This window comes from Squalius cephalus (assembly GCF_949319135.1).
Source record: "Squalius cephalus genome assembly, chromosome: 11".
Classification (NCBI taxonomy): Eukaryota; Metazoa; Chordata; class Actinopteri; order Cypriniformes; family Leuciscidae; genus Squalius; species Squalius cephalus.
Genome location: NC_137132.1, coordinates 25625440 through 25645806, shown reverse-complemented (window position 1 = coordinate 25645806; position 20367 = coordinate 25625440). Strand labels below are relative to the sequence as shown.

Genomic DNA, 20367 nt, shown 5'->3' with positions numbered 1-20367 from the left:
TATTTCCAGACACGGATTAAAAAAAGCCACAAACTCTTTCAGTTTTAATCATAATGCTTTTATTAAAAGATTGCATACAGTGTGTAAATAGATCACATAGTGAGTGCTTAGATAAATGTTTCAGATTTCACCAGCTCAATAAATAAATGTATTTTGTATGCTATTGTGATGATTGATATTTCACCGAGAAAATAAGCAATGGCAAATTACAATCTACATCAGGGATGGGCAACTTCGGTCCTGGAGGGCCACTGTCACAGAGTTTAGCTCCAACCCTGAAAAGAATCACCTGCCTGCAATTTTCTAGTAATCCTGAGGACCTTGATTAGCTTGTTCAGGTGTGTTTGATTAGGGTTAGAGCTAAACTCTGTAGGACAGTGGCCCTCCAGGACCGAAGCTGCCCATCCCTGATCTACATCTAGACGTCTTCAAAGAAAACATCCGTCATTGGCATAAATGTCCCTTGTATGTAAATTAAATATATTATCACATTTGTAAAATGGCTTCAAAATAGATTCATAAAATGATTCAAAATAACAAAACTGTATTAAATGTTCTATATCTACACATGTTAACCCCCTGGACTCAAATGTCCAGTTTTTGCATGGTCAGGTGTGGCAGTTGTACAGGTATGTGCTGCTCAGGCTCCAGTCTGGAGGGAAGTCTTGCGTGGAGTGATTCTTCAGGTGTTTCTGCATGGCTGCCAGGCTGCTACAAAACTCCAGGCACAGGGTGCACTGGTACGGTGTGGCGCCGCCGTGAGTGCGCAGGTGTTTGATCATAGCCGAATAGTCACGGGAACGTTGGCCGCACAGCCGACACTCAAATGGTTTTTCACCTGGAAGAACAGAAAATAAAAATGATTTCAAAATATGAAAGGTTATAATACTAACTCAATGCTACTAAAACAGCACTGATTCAGATTACAGATCTTATCTTGATACAGTGAAACACAATGTTCGATTTCTCAGAAAGTGAAAATGCTCAGGATCAATACTCTGCAGGAAGGCTCTGCTCATGGGTTTAAATGTTGGTTGTACCTGTGTGGACCCGGTGATGAGTGTCCAGCTGGTGTTTAAGGCTGAACCTCTTGCTACACTGTTTACACTGGTAAGGCTTCTCTCCCCCGACACCCCTCCTGAGCGAGCGCAGAGATCGCCTGTCCCGTCCACCTCGGCCACAGAACTTACACCTGAGCGCCATCTCCCCCGAACCTGCCAACAGGGTGATGACAGAACAACAGTAGGTGAGTAACTGTGAACAAGTGGACTAGAAATAGAACACTTCTCTGTTATCAGTGGACGATCTTTTTAATGCAGTTTCATTTCAGAAGAAAACCACAGACAAAGAGGTTTGAACAGTCATATGTGGCTCAGTTTACATATAATCTTCAAAGTCTATTTACCCATTTTGATATGCATTATGTTTTTATTTTGCATGAATGCAGATTCATTTTCTTAAATTCATTTTAGCACTTAATCAAAACCTAAACATTCAAAGGTTTGCGGTCATATGATTTTTTGAAAGAAGTCTCTTCTGCTCACCAGGGCTGCATTTATTTGATCAAACACAGGAAAAACAGTAACATTGTAAAATATTATTACAATTTATTCCTGTGATGTTAAAGCTGAATTTTCAGCATCATTACTCCAGTCTTCAGTGTCACATGATCCGTCAGAAATCATTCAAATATACTGCTTTGATGCTCAAGAAACATTTCTCCTTATTATTATTATTATTATCAATGTTGAAAACCGTTGCTGCTTGTTTTTTTATGACTTTTTCCCCCAGGATTGTTTGCTTGAATAGAAAGTTCAAAAGAACAACATTTATTTGAAACAGAAGTGTTTTGTAACATTATAAATGTCTTTACTATCACTTCTGATCAATTTAAGGCATCCTTGCTGAATAAAAGTATTATTTCTTTCAAAACAAACTCGGACTGACCCCAAACCTTTGAATGGCAGTGTAAGTTTTCAGTTCAAATATATGCCTGTTGTCTATGCATGTTCTTTTAAGACAGAAAGAGTGACCATTCATGGTCTCTGAGGCAAAAACAGTGTCAGTGCTTGACGAGAAAGCAGGGTTATTTTTGGTCTGACGCTGGTCAGCTCTTTGGCCCCTCATATCAGCTCAAATGTTTAAATTTGATGTGTTGCTGGTGATGATTGTTCCATCCTGTTAAAACACCAGTTAACCACGCGTGAAAGTGAAAGGAGACTTAATATGAAAATAATGGTAACACATTCAAATAAGGTTCCATTTATTATAATTGCACTACATTGGTTAAAATGAACAAACAATGAAAAATACTTCTAAAACATTTGATAATCATAAGGTTAATTTCAACATTTACTAATACATTATTCAAATCAAAAGTTCTGTTAATATTATTTAATGGGCTTGAGCTAACATGAACTTTTTAAAAAAAATTTTTTACATTAACTAACATTAACAAATGGGACCTTATTGTAAAGGGTTACCAAAATAATTGAGCTTTTTTAATTACATAAAAAAAAAAACTAAAACATTTATAACAATATAAAATATAAACCAACGTCTGCATCTATATTGCATTTTTCTAATTTAATACAAACATTCCCATTTTAAATGATATTATCACAGCAATTTGAGTGAACTGAATTTCACACTTTTAGACATTTATTAGTAGGCTAAGCCTTGAATGACAGCAGATCTCGAGCTACATGAACATTCGCAGGTTGAGCATCTTGTTTGTTTCACTATTATATACAAAGTACATTTTCATTTGGACCACTTTCAAAAGACCACAACTTTATCAGCATTATCGATGTGGTCAATCTCATTTCCAGTCGACCTGAGATGTCTGCACGATGTTTGATCAAATGGTTTGCAGCTGGCCAGAGAAATATGTTGTACAACTTTCTTAAGAAAAATATGTATAAAGAATAATGTATGGCATTTCAGGGCTTCTGTACAGTATTCAAAAGTATTCTTATTAATCTCAAATTCTGTTTAAAATGTTTTTGTTTAAACTGTATTCTGTATAAGATGCTTAACCCGTGAATGTTCATGCAGCTCGAAATCTGTTGTCATTAAAACAAAAGATGGACAAACCAAAAACTAATAAATGTCAAAGTGTGAAATAAGTTCACTCTAACTGCTGTGACGATAATATAATTTGTTGTGGAAAGGTTTGTATTAAATTATTAAATAATCATAAAACTTTCTCTTAATTTCCATGTTTAAATTAACCTGGGAGGACCTACTATATATAATAGCTGATGCTAATATGCTTAGACATTTAAAGAAAATAAATAGTATTAACTGTACGAATGATGACTGAGAGACATACCAACAATATCTTGACTTGACTAAACGTTTTTTTTTTGTGTGTATATTTTTGATTAGTTTCCTCAAGTCAGACAAAAAAACATGACACTGCTTGTTAAGGAATCTTCATCGGAAAGAAATCAAAACATGAATTTAAAATCTAGCTGTTAAATATCCAGTTCTGTTCAAATAATAAACAAATCTTATGTTTATTTTATATCAAATGTAAAAACGTCAAGATTAAAAGTGATTTATGGTCAAAAATAAAGTGACATCTAAGTTTTGGTAGTGCGCAGCCGAGGGGCCCAATTTTAGATAAACACATCCTGTGGCAACTTGGTGTGCGGCCTAGTTTATAGCTCTCCCTGTCCCACACACACACATATACATTCACACACCACATCCTCCCCTGTACAGCTCAAAGTGTGAAAAAAAAGCACGGTTAACACTTTCTGCCTTTATATTCGCTAAGAGAGCGTTTATGACAATCATATGGACACTTGCGAGGTTGTGTAAGCTTACACTTCAGAGCATGCTGAAAAAAAAGCAAACACAAAAGTAATGTGAAACTAAAGCAAACATATGTGCACATGACAGACATTGTATTCACACATATGTAAACGCCCACACATTCCCACATACCCCACACTCTCTCACACAACACTAAACCAGGATGCAGCACAGTAACATAAAACTGCTGCAGAAACTTGCGCCATTACAGCATTACAAGTTTGCTGTTTGAATAGGTGACATCGTACAATGTGCCCAACCATTCTTAAAACTGCCGGCTAAAATTATCGAATGCATTTTAATAAAACCAAAACCCATCTGGACACTTTGCAGCTGGTACCCTAAAATGACTTGAGTTGGCGTAACCAAATGTTGTCAGTTTGAAAGAGTCATGTGAAGCACATTTTTAGGTTGTGTGACAAATATTTTATATTTCAGAACTTAATGTATATGTTGTTGACATGCTTTTCTTCTAAAATTATTTTAATAATTATTAGACATGCAATTGCGAATAAATAAGGGACTACATTAGAATATGATTTTAAAAAAAATCCACAGGACAATTTCAGTTAATTGCAAAAAAGCTACAAGATGTAAAAAAAAAAAGCTGCATTCCCTAAAATATACACTTCACCTTTTCCTAGTTTTTAAAACTAAAACTACCCACATGTATGTGATAAACTAAATAAAGTATAGATTAGATAGTCTCTTAAAGATAACATCTCATAAAAATGTGTTACTATCATTCTCACCCCAAAATGATCCGACGTGCACGCAAGCTTGACACATAAAAAGCGCTCTAACCCCAAATTGGATGAAAAAAGAACAAGTCGACACTTCTCTTTTGGTACTGTATTCAAACCACCATGGAGCACAGAGCCAATCAACCGCAGGACTGTGCTGATGCACCACGAGAAGCCACAGTTTTCTCTCACACACAGCTTTACACCCCAGTTTAGAAGGTAAGGGGTCATTTGGTTCTGTACAATGAGAGAACACTATGCGACCTAGGACAAAGCACAACCAATATTGTGACTACACAGTGATCCCTAAAAAGTATTTGGACACTTAAGTAACTTACAATGCATGAATGTCATTGCATTAGATGCCAAGCGGCATCTGGAAACAAATGCTGCAGGAGTGTTTCTCAGAAATAACTTTTCATTTCATGAACATTTAACCAACAGGTGTCAATGTGATCTCTTTTTTTAAAGTTTTTTTTTATCTGATGCATGAAGTAATTTCCCTTCAAGTTCACACATTTGTCCTAGCAGATTAACCACAGGTTTATTGCACAGCTTAATTGCATTAATGTCTGATAACGAGAAAAAAAAAAAAACAGAAAAACACTAAATAAATGCATTATAATAAAACAATTATAAAAGCAAGTTTATTAATTGCATTGTTGGGGAAAGTTACTTTTAAAAGTAATTTGTCAAAATATTACATTACTCCCTAAAAAAGTAACTAATTGTGTTAGTTAGTTACTTTTTATGTAAAGTAATGTGTTATGTTACTTTTGCTTTACTTTTTCTTGCCTGGGCTGGTCTTGCTTGTTTGTTTTTAATGACAAATAAAAAAGGTTTATTAGAAAAAATTATTTAAAAACAGGTTACGTTTTATTTTTTCTCAGGCTGAAAGAAATGCAAATTCACACCTGTCCAGTAGAGGGCGCATCTAAAAAAAACGTTCAGCTGTGCTGCTATTCTGGATTGCAGGAGAATAGGATGCAGAAGAAACTTCAACTCTCTTACTTCAGCAATAAAAAACAAAAAAAGAATAATTAAAAAAAAGACAAATGTGACTGTGCCGAGGGGCGTGTAGTAAAGCAGAGGTTGCACGGGGAGAGAGAGCGAAGATGAGTGGTGACAAGTGCATGATGATTAACACCCGTCACTAATTCCAGTAAGTGACGGAGAGACAGGATAAATAGAGCCAGCAGACTCTAAGGACATGTTTTATGTGTTGGAAATCTTTGTTACTGTATATTGAATGCGCAAGATCGCTTTTATTTATGAACATTGTGACAGTGGTGCCGAAGCCCGTGGCGAAGTAGTGTGCACGCCGCCATGCAGCCAGCACAAATATCACTTGCGGAGCTGGTCAAATCGCTCACCGGTCTCCACCAGACACAACACCAAGCCCTTATGGACCTCAGACTGGAGCAGGAGGATCGATTCCGTCTGCTGGACCAGGGGCAGGAGGAGGACTGGCAGGTCATCCGGAGTTTGCTTGGCTGGGAGGTCACCCCGGACGCAGCCTCCACCATCTCCCATATACCTCTGATTAAAACAACTCGGAGGCGTTTGTGGACCTGTTTGAGAAGAAAGCGGAGGAGGCCGGTGCGCCTGATTTCGCTGCCGTCCTGCCATATGGTGACCTCAAGCGATGTGAGAAAAAAGTTGGTGGTGCTGGAGCAGTTCATTGCTCGTCTGCCGCATAGAACTACCGAGTGGGTCCAGTGCCACCACCCGACGTCACTGAACGTTGCCATCCAGCTGGCCGAGGATCATATGGTGGCATGCACAGGGGGGGGCGAGCCCCTCCCTAATGTTTCTCTCTCTAGCCCTTATCTCTTTTTCTTCTTTCTCTCGTCCCGTCCCTATTCCCAGGTCGCGGAGCAATGCGCCCCCTCGACAGCCACAGCAGGGAAGAGGCAGTCTGGCCTTTGAGATTTCCCAGGGTTACGGATCGGGACGTGTCCGAGAGTGCCGGAGCCTCCACGTCTCTCCCCTCTCTCTGTCAGTCTCCTGGTCAACTTTCTGGTGGCGGGGCGGTGGGAAGGCCTGGGCCTGTCTGCTGGAGATGCAGGGACCCAGGTCATTTCCAGGATAGGTGTCCAGTCATGGAGCTGCGGAGACTTGGATCCGGGTCCCCGACTCCCCGCAGGCTGGAACACATCTGCATCTCAGCATCTGGAATGAATGCGCACTGTCCTGAGATCGCTGATGGTGGCGGGGCTTCCACTTGGGACATGGGCAGATGCGTCCCCAAACTGATAAGGCCGACGCGATTGCAGCCTGCCCAAATCCCAAGACCAAAAAGGAGGTGAGACAGTTCCTGGGGCTGGTGGGATATTATAGGAGGTTTGTGCCTATTTATTCGGAGCTCCCCAGCCCGCTGACTGATCTTACTAAAAAGAAAGCTCCAAATCTGGTCCAGTGGATGGAGCTATGCCAATAGGCTGTAACCAAAGTGACAGCTGTTCTGTGTGATGGGCCACTCTTACAGTCTCCTAACTTTGATCTCCCCTTTTTATTGCAGACAGATGCGTCAAACAGGGGGCTGGGAACCGTCCTGTCCCAGGTGGTCGGAGAAGAAGAACGGCCGGTGCTGAAATAACTTAAATAATTTCCAGTAAGTGAAAATCCTGCATAATGCACCTTTAATCTCTTTCTGATGACATGTTTACTGGAGCAAGGGCGGGACAACCCGTCAGTCAAGTGAGATCAGCCAGTAGCAAACCACAACCATCTAAAAATTCCCCATGGACAAAATCAAGTCTATCGCAACTTCTGTTTCAGGCTGTTTTAACTCATCTATAATGCTAGATGCAAGCATTTATTTACATTTATGCATCTGACAGACACTTTTGTCCAATGTGACTTGCATTACATCACAATTTATCAGTCATGCATTCCCTGGAGACTGAACCTATGACCGTGGCATTCGCTAGTGCCATGCTGTGCTGTTTGAGATATAGGAATGATAAAAAAATAAAGTAAATTATATGTATGTATGTATATATATGTATACAATGTATTGTTGTCTATTGCCACAAATATGCCTGTGCAACTTATGACTGGTTTTGTGATCAAGTTCACATATATAGATAAATAAATATATATATATATAAGAACAAACTTTGCATTTCACCTCTGCTGTACCTGTCATAGTCTAGCTTTCCACTCTTAGAATAAAATGTTCTAGAGAACCCTAGGGTTCCTGACTTAATTTTAAAGATGGCTTTATACCAAAAATGTTTTAAATGATTGGATAATATTTTCATGTTTTAAATGTTATTTAAATTTAGTCTACTGAAAAAGTATATTTATGATCCATTTATTCAAAAAGTTTAATTAAACTAAAAAATGAATAATAAAACAAAAATAATTCATTAAAACTAAATGATCCTATAATGGGACCCTCTACAGTATGAAGTGCCTGACAGAACACTTTAAGGTTCTATATTAAACATTTTCTTCTAAGAGTACATAAACCTGGTATTGACTATAAATATGGTCGGCCTTTTGACGAATAGCTTTGTTCTTCTATTGTAAGACGCTTTAGATAAAAGCATCTGCTGAATGCATAATTGTACATGTAAATGTAAAATAAAATAAAAACCATTTAATGGTAAATTTCGGCTGAAAGATTTCAACTGATAGACGCATGAATTTTACATTTCAAAAAACGTTGTAATTTTTTCCACTATCTTCTATCCTTTCTTTTACTGCTGTCAGAGGAAGGGAGGCAACGGCCACCATCTCTACTATAAATTGCTTTCAGCTCTTTGAGAGATACACAACATTTACATCCTGTTGCGGGCATCCATTCCTCTGAACTACGAACAATGTCAATGCATCCAAGGCAAAATCAAAATCAGTCTGTGTTTCTGCAAGCTTCTGCATGAGTATCTATATGCCTTCTTTATTCTGTGCAGATATGAGTATACAATTATTCCAGATTCATTTTTGTGCATTTACACAACATATTACCTGAGGTTGATGACCCAGTGGTTGGCCTCCAGGGGTTTTCCAGGGCCGGCTTACCGCAGTGTCTGCAGCATATCTCCCTCTCCTCTTGAACCTTTGGCTTCCTGTGGAAAATGTTGTCATGTTAACACTTATTCAAAGATGTCCATATTTTCCATGCATAACTAGTGACATTAGCTTTTAGGACTTTATTCATCATTAACTTATAACTTCAAAAATCGAGTCACTGCATTTTCCTCTGGTGTTTTTTTTAACCACTTGTTGATCTGGTCAGCTAACACCTGCAAATTGAGATCATCTAGAGATGTATTTCAACACATTCAAGTGCTTTAGCTAGACCACAGCTAATTATTACCAGCAGGTAAAGGTCAGTGAGAAACCCACAAGCTTTAAGGTGTTACTGCTGATGTTCTCTGTTAGGCTTAGTGTGTTATCACATGTGTGCTATTATTTAGGAGAAAGTGCACAACCAGTTACAAGTTTTAAAAGACACTTGCCTGAATTTGTTTCACACGCTCTTAATAAACTTTTGATCTAAATGCTGTAAGCAGTTCCTTAGACAAATATTAATATGCCCAGGTATGACTTTTTTTACTACTTTATTTGACCTTTTAATCAAGTAAAGTGTCAGCTTACATGTGTATGAGTAGGTGTGGAGAATACGAAGAGGAAATTTATGAACAAAACTCGATATACAGCGCTCTGTAGCCTGTAGACACACAAGGAGGCAAATTGCCATTCAAATGCATCTCAAATCTGTTTAATCAAACGATTAAGACTTATCAATTATCAATTTAGACTTACATCACCTCCTTCTGTCTAAAACAAACCAAAAAGTATAAGAACAAAGGTTTTGCGCTCAGGTAGCAGGAAACAAAGCAAGTCGACAATGGTTTCCTCTGCCAGAGTAAAGCAACCTGCAGTGCATCTACAGTGCGAAGAAAAGATCATCTGATTTTATATCCAATTCAAATATTTAGAGCCAAAATAATAATAATAATAATAATAATAATAATATGCTCTTCAAAATATAAGAAGTGATATTCTATAAGAGCCCTCAGATATTTACATTATTTTCGATGTTTAATCATGAACTTTATGAACTGGTGAGTGGGTGGTTTGTACTGTTTCTATGTATGTGCATGCATAGAAAAGAAAGAAAAAAAGTTTCAATTTTACACTCACATTGAGCAAAACAAGCATAAAGATCTCTGTCTGAATGGGGCACTTGTTTTTGTGTGTGGCGAATTGGGGAGTGGAACAGACTTTGGCTAAAAATGAGCCTGAAATAGAACATCATGCTCTGAGGGTTGAGATGGCTGACTTTCATATTTGCTGTTTCTAAAGTCGGGGATAATTGGGGGGCTCCCCTCAGTTTCAGACTTGATAGTAAGTGTTGTTTTCCAAAACACTCCCCCGACATATCCAGTATTTAGTGCACATGATGCTTCTGTGCTTTTATCCTGGCTCAGACACTTACAATATCGACTAACAGATCTTTATGACCACAAGCATACCTATATACATCATGCATGTCTAATTACGAATAAAAGTAATAATATTTATTGTTTCATTACAAGAATATGCCATAACACTATCCATAATTGTCTTTATTGAACTATTATTCCAGTGCCACTGAACCAGAGGCCGTTATTAGTTCCACTCAATTTAATGGAGCCTGTTGAAAGACTATTCATGTAGGAGGAACAGGGGGCTGGTTGGGGAAAAAGTGTCTGTTGGAAAGTACAGAAAGAGAGCATATACACTACCCGTGAAATGTTTGACATGCTTGATTGACTTTGTTTCTCAACTTAACTAAGACATGCTATAGAATACTATTGTTGATGTATACAATGCAAATAAATCAAAGTTTTTGGTTGGAGTGGAGGTCGAAGAAAAAAAAGTGTGCATGTGAACTTCAATATGGTTTAAAAAGAATCTCAGAATACTTTGAGATCTATCAATTTTTTATAAAGATAATTTAGAAACAATCAGGATAAAAGTCTTTTTCGAGCAATCGTGGTCTTCTTCAGTATAGTATTGCATAGTAGTAAACCAGTCCTTTTTTTAAAGTAATGCAAAGTTGGATTTTGTGGTGTTTGCTTTGGTTATGACTGTAAATGTGTTGTTGCATTGGTGAAAAACGTGTTTACCAGACTTATGGTGTTCCGCTGAAATTAACTGACTATAATGTGGCTTCCTGCCCAAAATATCGTTGTAAAAAGAAATTTCTTTCACCATGCTGACAATACCCAGATGTCTCATAACCCTGGACTTCTCCCTGAAAAAAAGACTATGGACACTGGACTGCTGAAGGTCAAAGTTTAAAATATATATAGTTTCTTAATGTTTAAATGTTATTGAATTTTTAATGCTCAGACATACAGACAGCCCAAAAGTATTTGAACACTTAAAAGAGGTCTCTTTCTTCACAAAATGTATTTGGAAGGATGTTGGTATCCAAACAGTTTCCACTGTATGGACAAATATATTGTCAAAAAATAATATATATGATGTTCCACAGAAAAAAAAATAAAGAAAAGAGTCATACAGGTGTATAATTACATGAGGGCGAATAAATGATGGCAGAATTAAAATGTGTGGGTGAACTTTCCCTTTAAGCCACCCGTTAAACATGAATATCATTGCATTAGATAGCAAGCTAATGCGATCAATATCAATTGTTTACCATTTAAAACCAATTTTTTTGTAAAATGTTTTGCTAGAAAAATACGTACATTGATATTTATTGCTAATTAAGCATGAGTGATAAGTTCAAATGGTAAGATTGCGTTTGTTTAAACCACCTCTCTCTGAACAAACTCATTTTATTTAGGCCTATTGGCTTTTAGTTATTTATCTGTTTATTCATTGATTGAATCATTCATCAATTTCTTTATGTATCTTGCTTTATGTTTTGTCTGTATATAAAAAAAATAGATAATTAATAGTACAAATCAAGCAAAAAATCACTATCAATATAACAATAAAAAAAAAAACAGTAATAAATCTAGTTTACCTCAAAAGAACCGTAGCTATTCTTATTCACTTGTCTTTCTTTAAAATCAGTTTCACATGGTTGGATATTTGATCAAATCAATAACATTTTCTTTTCGTTTCAACATCTAACGTTTCAGAAAGTCGTTTCTTACCTGTCTTGACTTTCTGACTCGGACTCTGTTAAAGCTGTACTGATAGAGGTGCTCTTTCCTTTTAGACCCGAAACAAAGGGACTGTCTTGAGTCATCTGAGAAGAGTGTATGAGAGGGTGATAGGGGTGAAGCAACCCGGGATAACCCATAAGTGAGGAAGAGACATGTGGTTGGAGCGAGCGGTGCAGGAAGGGGTACATGGGTGTGGGGTACGGGTACGCTCGGAGCGAGTGGAAGGTCATAATTTCTCTACACACCATGCTACGAGACGGGCTGACTGGGGGCCAACAGAAGCGAGGGGTCGAAGATGGGGTGCTAGAGGAGATGACGGGTTCTCTGGAGAACACCGGTGGCTGAAGAGACACAGGAGAACAGCTTTTCTTGTGTGGATCATGGACCGACCTCTTGTGGTCTTTATTGGTGGAAGAACGCTCTTCTTCTAAAGAACAATCGAGATTGTCTTTATCCGTAGAGTGGCTTCTATTGGACAACTCGGTGTGCTTGAATGTTTTGTCGTCTTGGAGTGACTTTGCCACTTTTGTGTCTGTCTTAGTAGGGGAATTTGGACTACTAAGTTGTGCTTGACACTGTTCCACCAAAGACTCCACTTCCAGGTACTCAGCACCCCTCAGCAGCTCTTCCAGGTCATCTTTGGGCACCTCCACCGATTCGCTGTACACATAGTCCAAGATTTGCTTGAGTGTGTGGGGAGAGACACTTTCTACTGCGCAGTTGTACCCTGGACCTGGACCGTGCTGGTTTGTTAACTGACGCTTGAGCCGCTTGCTCGCCAGCGCTAGGATCAGAGCGTGGGCTTTAAATGAAAGGCCTTCCGCTGTGAGAAGCGTGTCACAAAGGGTCCCTGCCTGACGGAGCTGCTCCGTCTGATGCAGAAAAGGCACGTGGTGAGGGTTATGAATGCGGATCATCTTCAAAGAGCGAAAGGGGCAGGTGAAGTGAAATGATCAGGTTTGATGTCAGGCTGCGAAATCTCATGTCAGCCTTTGCAAGGGGGGAAAAAAACAGAGGTTAAGTTTGTCAAGGGAAACTTCTTTAAATTTGTCAAAGGAATCATAGTCTATGTGAAAGAGAGACAGACAAAAGGTTCTCAGCTACAAATCTTAAAATAATCTCTCATGAAATGAAAATGATCAAAAATCAGTAATTATATAAATTGCATATTTGTTGTTGTATACAACAAAATATGCTACATTATTAGAAAATAATTAAAATGCTAAAGTTATAAACTCTATGTGCTGCCGTCTTGACCTGGTCTGAGATGAGATAGCAATATCTCAATGGGTTTTTCCTGGCTAAATAAAAATAAAATAAAACTACGTCACAAATAGTAATAAATAAAAACGCTGAAAAATATTTCAAATTAAAATATTACATTTTCTATTGATAATTAAGTACATCTGATCATGAGTGCAATTGATAATGAGATTTATTATTTTATTTTTTAAACCCATCTATCTCTCTGATGCAAACTCAATTTATTTATTGGCTTTTAGTTATTTATTTTTTTTTTTTTTTATTTACTTGTCAGGTTGACTGGATTTTTGAAGAAATAGATCATTGATAGTCCAAATCAAGCCAAGAAAAAAAATCAATTACCCATTTTTTTTAATCTACTTTCCTAAAATCAAATGAACTGTTTTGTCACAGCGATTCTTGTCCATTCATTTGAGGGCACGTGGTAGAGTGTACAAATCATATCAGTCTCTATTCAACAGTCATGAATAAAACAAGAAGATAGTTTAATCCTAACCAGTATCATTGCCATTTTACAAGCACATTTTACAAGATTAATCAATCTTTCATAGTTAAGGTTTACAGACAGACAGACCGAAAGAAAGAGTGAAACACAGATAAGCCCGAAGCTTGAAACTTTGCATTTCACTTAATTTCAGAGATTGTGAAAGACATATTCAGAAGGAATCAGTAGGGTTGTTTTTTTTCAGAACTCATCAGCGTCACAACACCTTCAACCTACTTTCAGCCATCAGGCAGACGAACTAATTCACAAAATGAAACTCTAGCAATGTTTAATCATTTCTATCTCACAATACATTCAACCATGAACTGGAATTGCATTGTCTAGGTATGGCACAGAGCGGAGGCGGGCATGTCTGGTCATGTCAAGGTGCAAGGGCCTTTCGAATTTTGCATCACCTTTGAAATTCTGTGAAGTACTGCGATGAAGCCACAGACCTCTTCAGAATGTGAAACTCTGACTAATGCCGGTACGCTGAGACTCGTAAGAGTTCAAGTTTGTTTGATCAACAACAACAGTATCAAAGCCATACAGTAGGTCGGTTTAGATATGCATCTACTGTAGTAGCAGTGTGATGTGGTGTCTGGTGGAACGTTTGATTACAGTAGGCCTACATCGCAGCTGTGTACTAATTCCTCACAATCGCGCAGAAAGTGGACACGATTTCAATACTCGATCTTGAAGTGCGTGCAAAGAATGACTCTCCAAATAACATGTCCATTCTGGAATAGAAAATGGCCGTTTTTAAATATTATCATTGAGATGTACAAGGTTCGAGATACAAGTATCTCAATCGGCGATATTCCTATGACCCATTGTCTGTTTCTGGTCATCGATCTCACAATTGCGTACAAAAGAAAGTAAGATTACCGAATGCCTGCAAAAACTTGCTGATACGATCACTCCCCCTCAGCGCAGACGCAACGGTGACGGATTGTGGAACATATTGTTCTGAGATGACGATGCTTAATGTTCTAATTACTAGAATTGATGCTAAACTGGCTAAAAGTGAGACACACACACACACACACACACACACACACCACAAAGCATGAAAGAACAACCGAAACAACCTTAACATTAATATTGTAAAACATTTATCAAACATGTGTGTGCAGATACTTCTTTTTCATAACTGTCCAAATTAACTGATGGGAGTTTACACACTCAAGTCAGGTGTTCTGGAACCAAGTTAGCCTATTTAAAGCGATAGTTCACCCAAAAATGAAAATTGTCATCATTTACTCACTCTCACGTCGTTCCAAACCTGTATGACTTTGTTTTCTTCGGCAGAACACAAAAGAGGATCGTTAAAGAACATCGGTGTCTAAAAACATTGAATTTTCAAATCACAGAGACATTTTTCAAAATGTTTCGGATGACAAACAAGTTTGAGTAAATGACCACAATTTTTTTTTCGGTGAACGGTACCTTTGACAGAATACGCTCGGCTAAAAAACAGAGAAGGCTTCTGTGGTCCTTTGCAACTTTATTTGTAGCATTAGCTTGGGTGTGTGTGTGTGAGTACCATTTTAAAAAAAAAGTATGAGTCACATTTTTAACTACAATATTAATAGTCTAGTGTATTGTAATATAAGTGAGTCATATTACTGTACTAGAGCTACACCACAAATGCAGCGAACAGTATGTCGTAATTAGTGTTTAAACATGCAAAAATGAATATCAAATAGCCAAAAGCTACTAAGTTTTTGCTTTTCATAAGTCACAAAAGACGTATAATCCAAGCCGATTTGGCAAAAATGATCTAGTTATGTATTGTATGTAAAGCATATGGGATATGCTAAGCATATTCTACATTTTAAATCTAAAATAGTCGAATAAACATGAACTGCATTTCCTCTATATTCTACAACTATCGTGATCACAGCAACTGCCAAGAAACAGGTCAGAGGTGCAGAAAGTTGTTTCTATGTTTATGACTATAGTACAATTAGTAATGCTAAATGAAATGCATATGGATACACCAATAACTTGTTTTGCTTTCTTAAGGTTTTGCTAAATTATTTCTAAGACCAATTTGTTTTACATTTTAATGCTCCGCTATAACACGCTAAATAAAGAGTGTCACATACCTCGCCAGTTCCTATTCTTTCTTCGCCCACTTCTAAAGCCCTAGTGCAGTTGAATTCTCATTTGAGCGTGAGAATAAGAAGAATGAAACTGAGGAAAAGGCTATGTAGTCTATCTAAAACTGCAAATTCTGCAGTAGTGCAATGAGCAATTGACTTACCTGCCGTACAGGCCCGTGAATGTCTTAATGTGATACGCAAGTTACACTCTGCCCCATCACCAAACCAAAACCTTCCCTTCATTGTACGAAACTACAGTACATCAGATGTCAAAACTATTATCCAATGACAGACATTAGCCCAGGCCACAAAAATCTATGAGCGACAAAAAAAGTCACCTATAGATTGTACAACAGACAGTCAAATGCAGGTGATAACTTTAGAAAACTGCACAAGTGCATCGGTCAGACCCACATAAAGACACAGCGAGAGAAAGAGGCCCATGAGTAACAGGGGAAAACCTGTCTGCACAGTGACACATCCTCTCCGGGCCTGCAGTCAGAAAAGACCTCAACACACAATCAGACACTTGCACGGATGCTTTTGTAATCAAAAGATGTTTTTCCAGATATAGAAAGCACGGCACTTGGTGATGGGGGAGGGGAGGATGTAGAGAGACAGCAGACAAGATGAGAAACAGCAAGATGACACTAAACGATGGAAAAGAAGAAGAGCCTGACTCACAGAAACTTTCAAAGACGTACCTATGAGCTCAAGGTGGAGGCTGCGTCCTGGCGCGAGCAAGTCAACAGAGACGCATTACCGCGCATTGCGACCTCAACCAGAGGTGTCATCGACCAGTGGATGCCTACATGTGGGTGAGATATAGCAAGGCCACCTCTAAACTCAAGCCAGCCCCTCCCCTTGCACCTCATACTTCTGTGATTGGTCTTCTCCTTTTTTTCTTCCTTTCTTTCACCATATTTTTTTCTAGAAATCAAGTGCATCTGTGCTGTTGACTTCTTTATCCATCAACACCTTTCATGATAGCTGCAGAAATATGGACTTGGTCAAACTCAGAAAGTTGATTAATAATAATATTTCCAATTAAATAAACATTTTATAAGAGGAATACAATCAATTAGTTTTCATGTTAGAAATAGCACATCTGCTCAAACTTCTATGTTCACTCTATGGTCATAGAACAAAGCTAATATGATTTCCATATTTCTAAATTGTGTTTAATATTGTATCCGATACATTAAAACATATATGATAGAGACATGAAAAATACTTTAACTAATGCCCAACTCACTGTAAACAATATTTATATGTTTTACATGTAAAAACATTTTTAGTCTTTCTACTTCAAAATTTCATGTTTAATTCAATGTGTTACTATTTGTAATTATTTAATGAATAATTATGAATTAACTAGCGGTTTCTGAGTGAAAAAATTATTTCAAAGCAAATCCTACACCACATTTTTTTCAATCTAATAAGATTTGTCATGGGAGTGAGGTAAACAATCACTTTTGTTTTAGTTGTTGAACAGGACTAGATTAATAAGCTTAATAGAAGTGAATAGAAATTAATAGTGGAAACGTTGTTTACTTTTACTAATAGGTTTGCCTTAATTTTCACACTTTTTTGTGCCCTTTTTTGGTGCAACTGCCCACTCCTTCCCATGTTCCATACCATAATCACAAAATATCATGTTATGGAAAACAGCCAGTTTAACATGAAAGGAAAGGTGAGATGTGCAGAGGTAGCTGTCGCTCTGGCCACAAGTGAAACTCACAAAAAAACTGTTGAAGACTCACCTCTTCTATTATCATCTCACCTCTCTGAAGATATATCAGTGCACACATGCTGCATCTTCCAGTACCCACGCTGATGATACAATCATATTTTTCAAAATTAATGCCATTGGTTCAAAAGCAACTCAACCCACAAGATAAGAACAATTCCAAGAAGAAAAAAGTGAAAGTGAAGGAGTGCAAATTAAGTAAAATCATCTTATCAGTCATTGCAGTGGAGGCTGCAGATCTTATCAGTTGATGATGTGCAATACTTCAATTTTTAACGGAAACTATCATTATAATGTGGCATTTTCTTCATACTAAGGAAAGGCCTGTCTTTCCAATGGTGTTATGGGGTCTCTAGAGGTTACAGTCAGAATTATAATCTCTGCAGAACATGAAAAGGCCAATATAATTAATCAATTAAATGAAACAAACAAAAAACTCACAACCACAATTGCTCACATGTAGCTGAGTCATCGTTAAATGATAATTTTTCTGTCTGACTTAACATAATTTCTGTCTCTCAAAATTGTCATTTGGCCTTAGAAGACGTGAATATAGCTCACGTTACAGACCAGACTACTTTTGCGTCTTTTTTTTCTAATGAGGTCACACAACGAGTCAGAGTTGACTTTTTTATGAACCTTTAGAATATTTAGCAACTTTTGTTTGCTTTCAATGATTGAACTTGAATAGTTCAATTTCTTTCTTGAAGACTGCATGCTGACAACTTTTGAGTTCAGCTTGGATTTAGAATTATTGACACAAATTTCATGATTAGATTCATTAGCTTGCGAATCAATCTCGATTTGGATATATACATGGATATATGATAATTTTTCTCAAGAAAAAAATATTTCTCAACTAATGTAAACTGCAGGGAATCATGTCAACTATTAAAAGTTAAAATTAACAACTGATTTGCATACAGTTGCAGGTCATTTTTCTAATAATAACATGATATATTTTTAATATAGGAGTAAAAATATAATAAACATAACAGTGATTTTTTTTTTGCAAAATACTCTCTAGAGTAAAGTTTTTTTTAATCTTTAAAGAGTTTACAATCTGTTGTTATATTGACGTCTTTCTGCAGTTGAAACACTATTGCACGATTACATGAGATATGTGATACATTTCAGTAAGTTGTAGGCTACTGTATCTTTCAACATACCCTCGGATGTTCATTCATGTATAGGCTATTTTGTGATAGGCCTATAACTAGTAGCCCAAAGAGGAAGAGATGGTTAGTTCACAATCACATTCGTTCCCGCTTCGCTTGAACTAGAGTGCGGATCGGGCCGAATTTTTCTGTCCGAGCCCGGCCCGCGTCCGACAGAGCAGTAACCGAACCCGACCCGAGCCCGACAGGCATAAAGATATTTATGTCCGAGCCCGACCCGAGACCGACAGTTAAAATCCCATTTTTTTCTCATACTAATGACACATACGTTTGTTTGTGTGGAAAGCCCGCTTTTATTAAGCAACTGTAGGAAGGCATTCGGAACTGTCAACAGGATGAGTGCATCAGCGCGCACGGAGAAACAAGCGCACTTAACATAGGCGCGCATGCACGTGTTTGGTTGTCACGGCTACATAAACAAATTTGAAATTTGCGCACACAGGAAGACAGATGTTATGGTAAAATTTTACATGCATTTTAATCACAAAAACGAACGTTTGCATCAAGTGAAAGCATCAGGCACATTGGCTAACGTTACCTACATAATAAGCTGTTTTAAATTTAAAATGTTCAATGCTTTATCGCGCTGATGTGACCGAGCCCGACCCGAACCCGAACATAATTTCTAAATATCTGTCCGAACCCGGCCCGGCCCGTCGGGTACCGACGGGTCCCGTCGGGCTCGGGTCGGGTATCCATCCTCTAGCTTGAACTGAGTCTGAGGCAATACCGCTAAAAAAACAGGTGACAATCTTGATGACAACCAGTTTTTCATAGGGCCAGAGGAGTTAACCTAAAATCCGACAGCTCCTCAATAATTTAATTGTGCTTTAGGAACAAATGAAATAAAATAAAAGCATTTTACTCATTATGCGTGCGTAATTTAATACGTGACGTGAATTTTTGTGATGTCATAACATAAAAAGGAGCGGTTCCTTGTGCCAAGTAAGTGACCTTGAAATTGTAATTTAGTTCCTGTTTCTATTGAAAATAAGATTAAAAACGCAACTAACCACAACAGTGGGGATGTCCGAAACAGTGACTTTTTGGATATCAACACATGAAGAGCAAAGGTCGGGTTGTTCAGCGCATCATTGATACAACCGCCGCATCGTCCTGAATTGAAACTGTAAATAGTAAGTGAAAATGGATGAATACTGTAGGACGTTTCCCCAGTGCTATGGGTGATTTTTGTGTCTTATTGCCCTTGACTGAAATTGTGTTCAATGTCTATTTGCAAAATCTTTGGGGGAAGATTTGAATGATCTATGTGTGCTTGTTTAATTTCATAAAATGAAAAATTTGGATTAAATTGTGATGAATAAAATAACTGAATATTAAAACTCGATTGGCCAAGTTTTGCTAACCTTTATTATTTATATATATAAAAAAGAAATTGTTTTGCTCATATTTATTATTAATAGGCTACTAGGCTTATTTTCAGCTCCCCCTGTCAATGATCTAGTGTCCCCTCAGCACCTTCATTCAAAATGATCTGGCGCCGCCCCTGCTGTCAGTACAGGTCAAATAACATATAAGTCATAAGGACAATGGCAAAACGATGGCGTAGCAGGTGGCACATGCAATCCTTAAACAGGAGGCCCTTATTTAAATTCAATACTTTTAAAATATATGCAGGAATTGACAGTCTTGATCACTGTTTCAGTGTTTGATTGCTTTAAGGACTGTTCACACCAAGGATAAGAACTATAAAAATAAAGTTTTAAACAAAGTTAAAAACATTGACAGCCAGTCCATCCACTGACTTTGCAGTGCGCTTATAATAATGAACGCTATTATCCATTGGGGTGGACGGATGCTAATATAGTTATAGTTTATAGTTTACTTCTTGGTATCGTTCTTAGTGTGAACGGGACTTTATT

General features: G+C 37.6%; 1 protein-coding gene across 2 annotated transcripts; it reads right to left on the bottom strand.

Annotated features, from left to right (window-relative positions):
- Positions 1-46: 46 nt before the first annotated feature.
- Positions 47-16384, bottom strand: zbtb32 (zinc finger and BTB domain containing 32). 2 transcript variants are annotated; one of them, XM_079885012.1, is made up of 5 exons: positions 16261-16384; positions 11690-12691; positions 8541-8641; positions 1041-1214; positions 47-838 (listed from the first exon to the last, which is right to left on the bottom strand). In XM_079885012.1, the coding sequence occupies exons 2-5, from the start codon at positions 12616-12618 to the stop codon at positions 609-611; spliced, it is 1434 nt and encodes a 477-aa protein (XP_079741138.1). In that variant the 5' UTR covers positions 12619-12691; positions 16261-16384; the 3' UTR covers positions 47-608. The 2 variants fall into 2 exon arrangements, with proteins under 2 accessions (XP_079741138.1, XP_079741139.1); XM_079885013.1 differs by lacking the exon at positions 16261-16384 and adding an exon at positions 15718-15850.
- Positions 16385-20367: the final 3983 nt, after the last annotated feature.

What these genes read in the sequence shown, in the direction of transcription:
- zbtb32 (XM_079885012.1), bottom strand. Translation starts at nt 12,618, where the DNA reads ATGATCCGCATTCATAACCCTCACCACGTGCCTTTTCTGCATCAGACG. An exon ending in CACTGGGTCATCAACCTCAG is followed by an intron (nt 1,215 to 8,540) that starts GTAATATGTTGT and finishes CCCTGTTGGCAG; the next exon opens with GTTCGGGGGAGATGGCGCTC. An exon ending in TCATCACCGGGTCCACACAG is followed by an intron (nt 839 to 1,040) that starts GTACAACCAACA and finishes CTGTTCTTCCAG; the next exon opens with GTGAAAAACCATTTGAGTGT.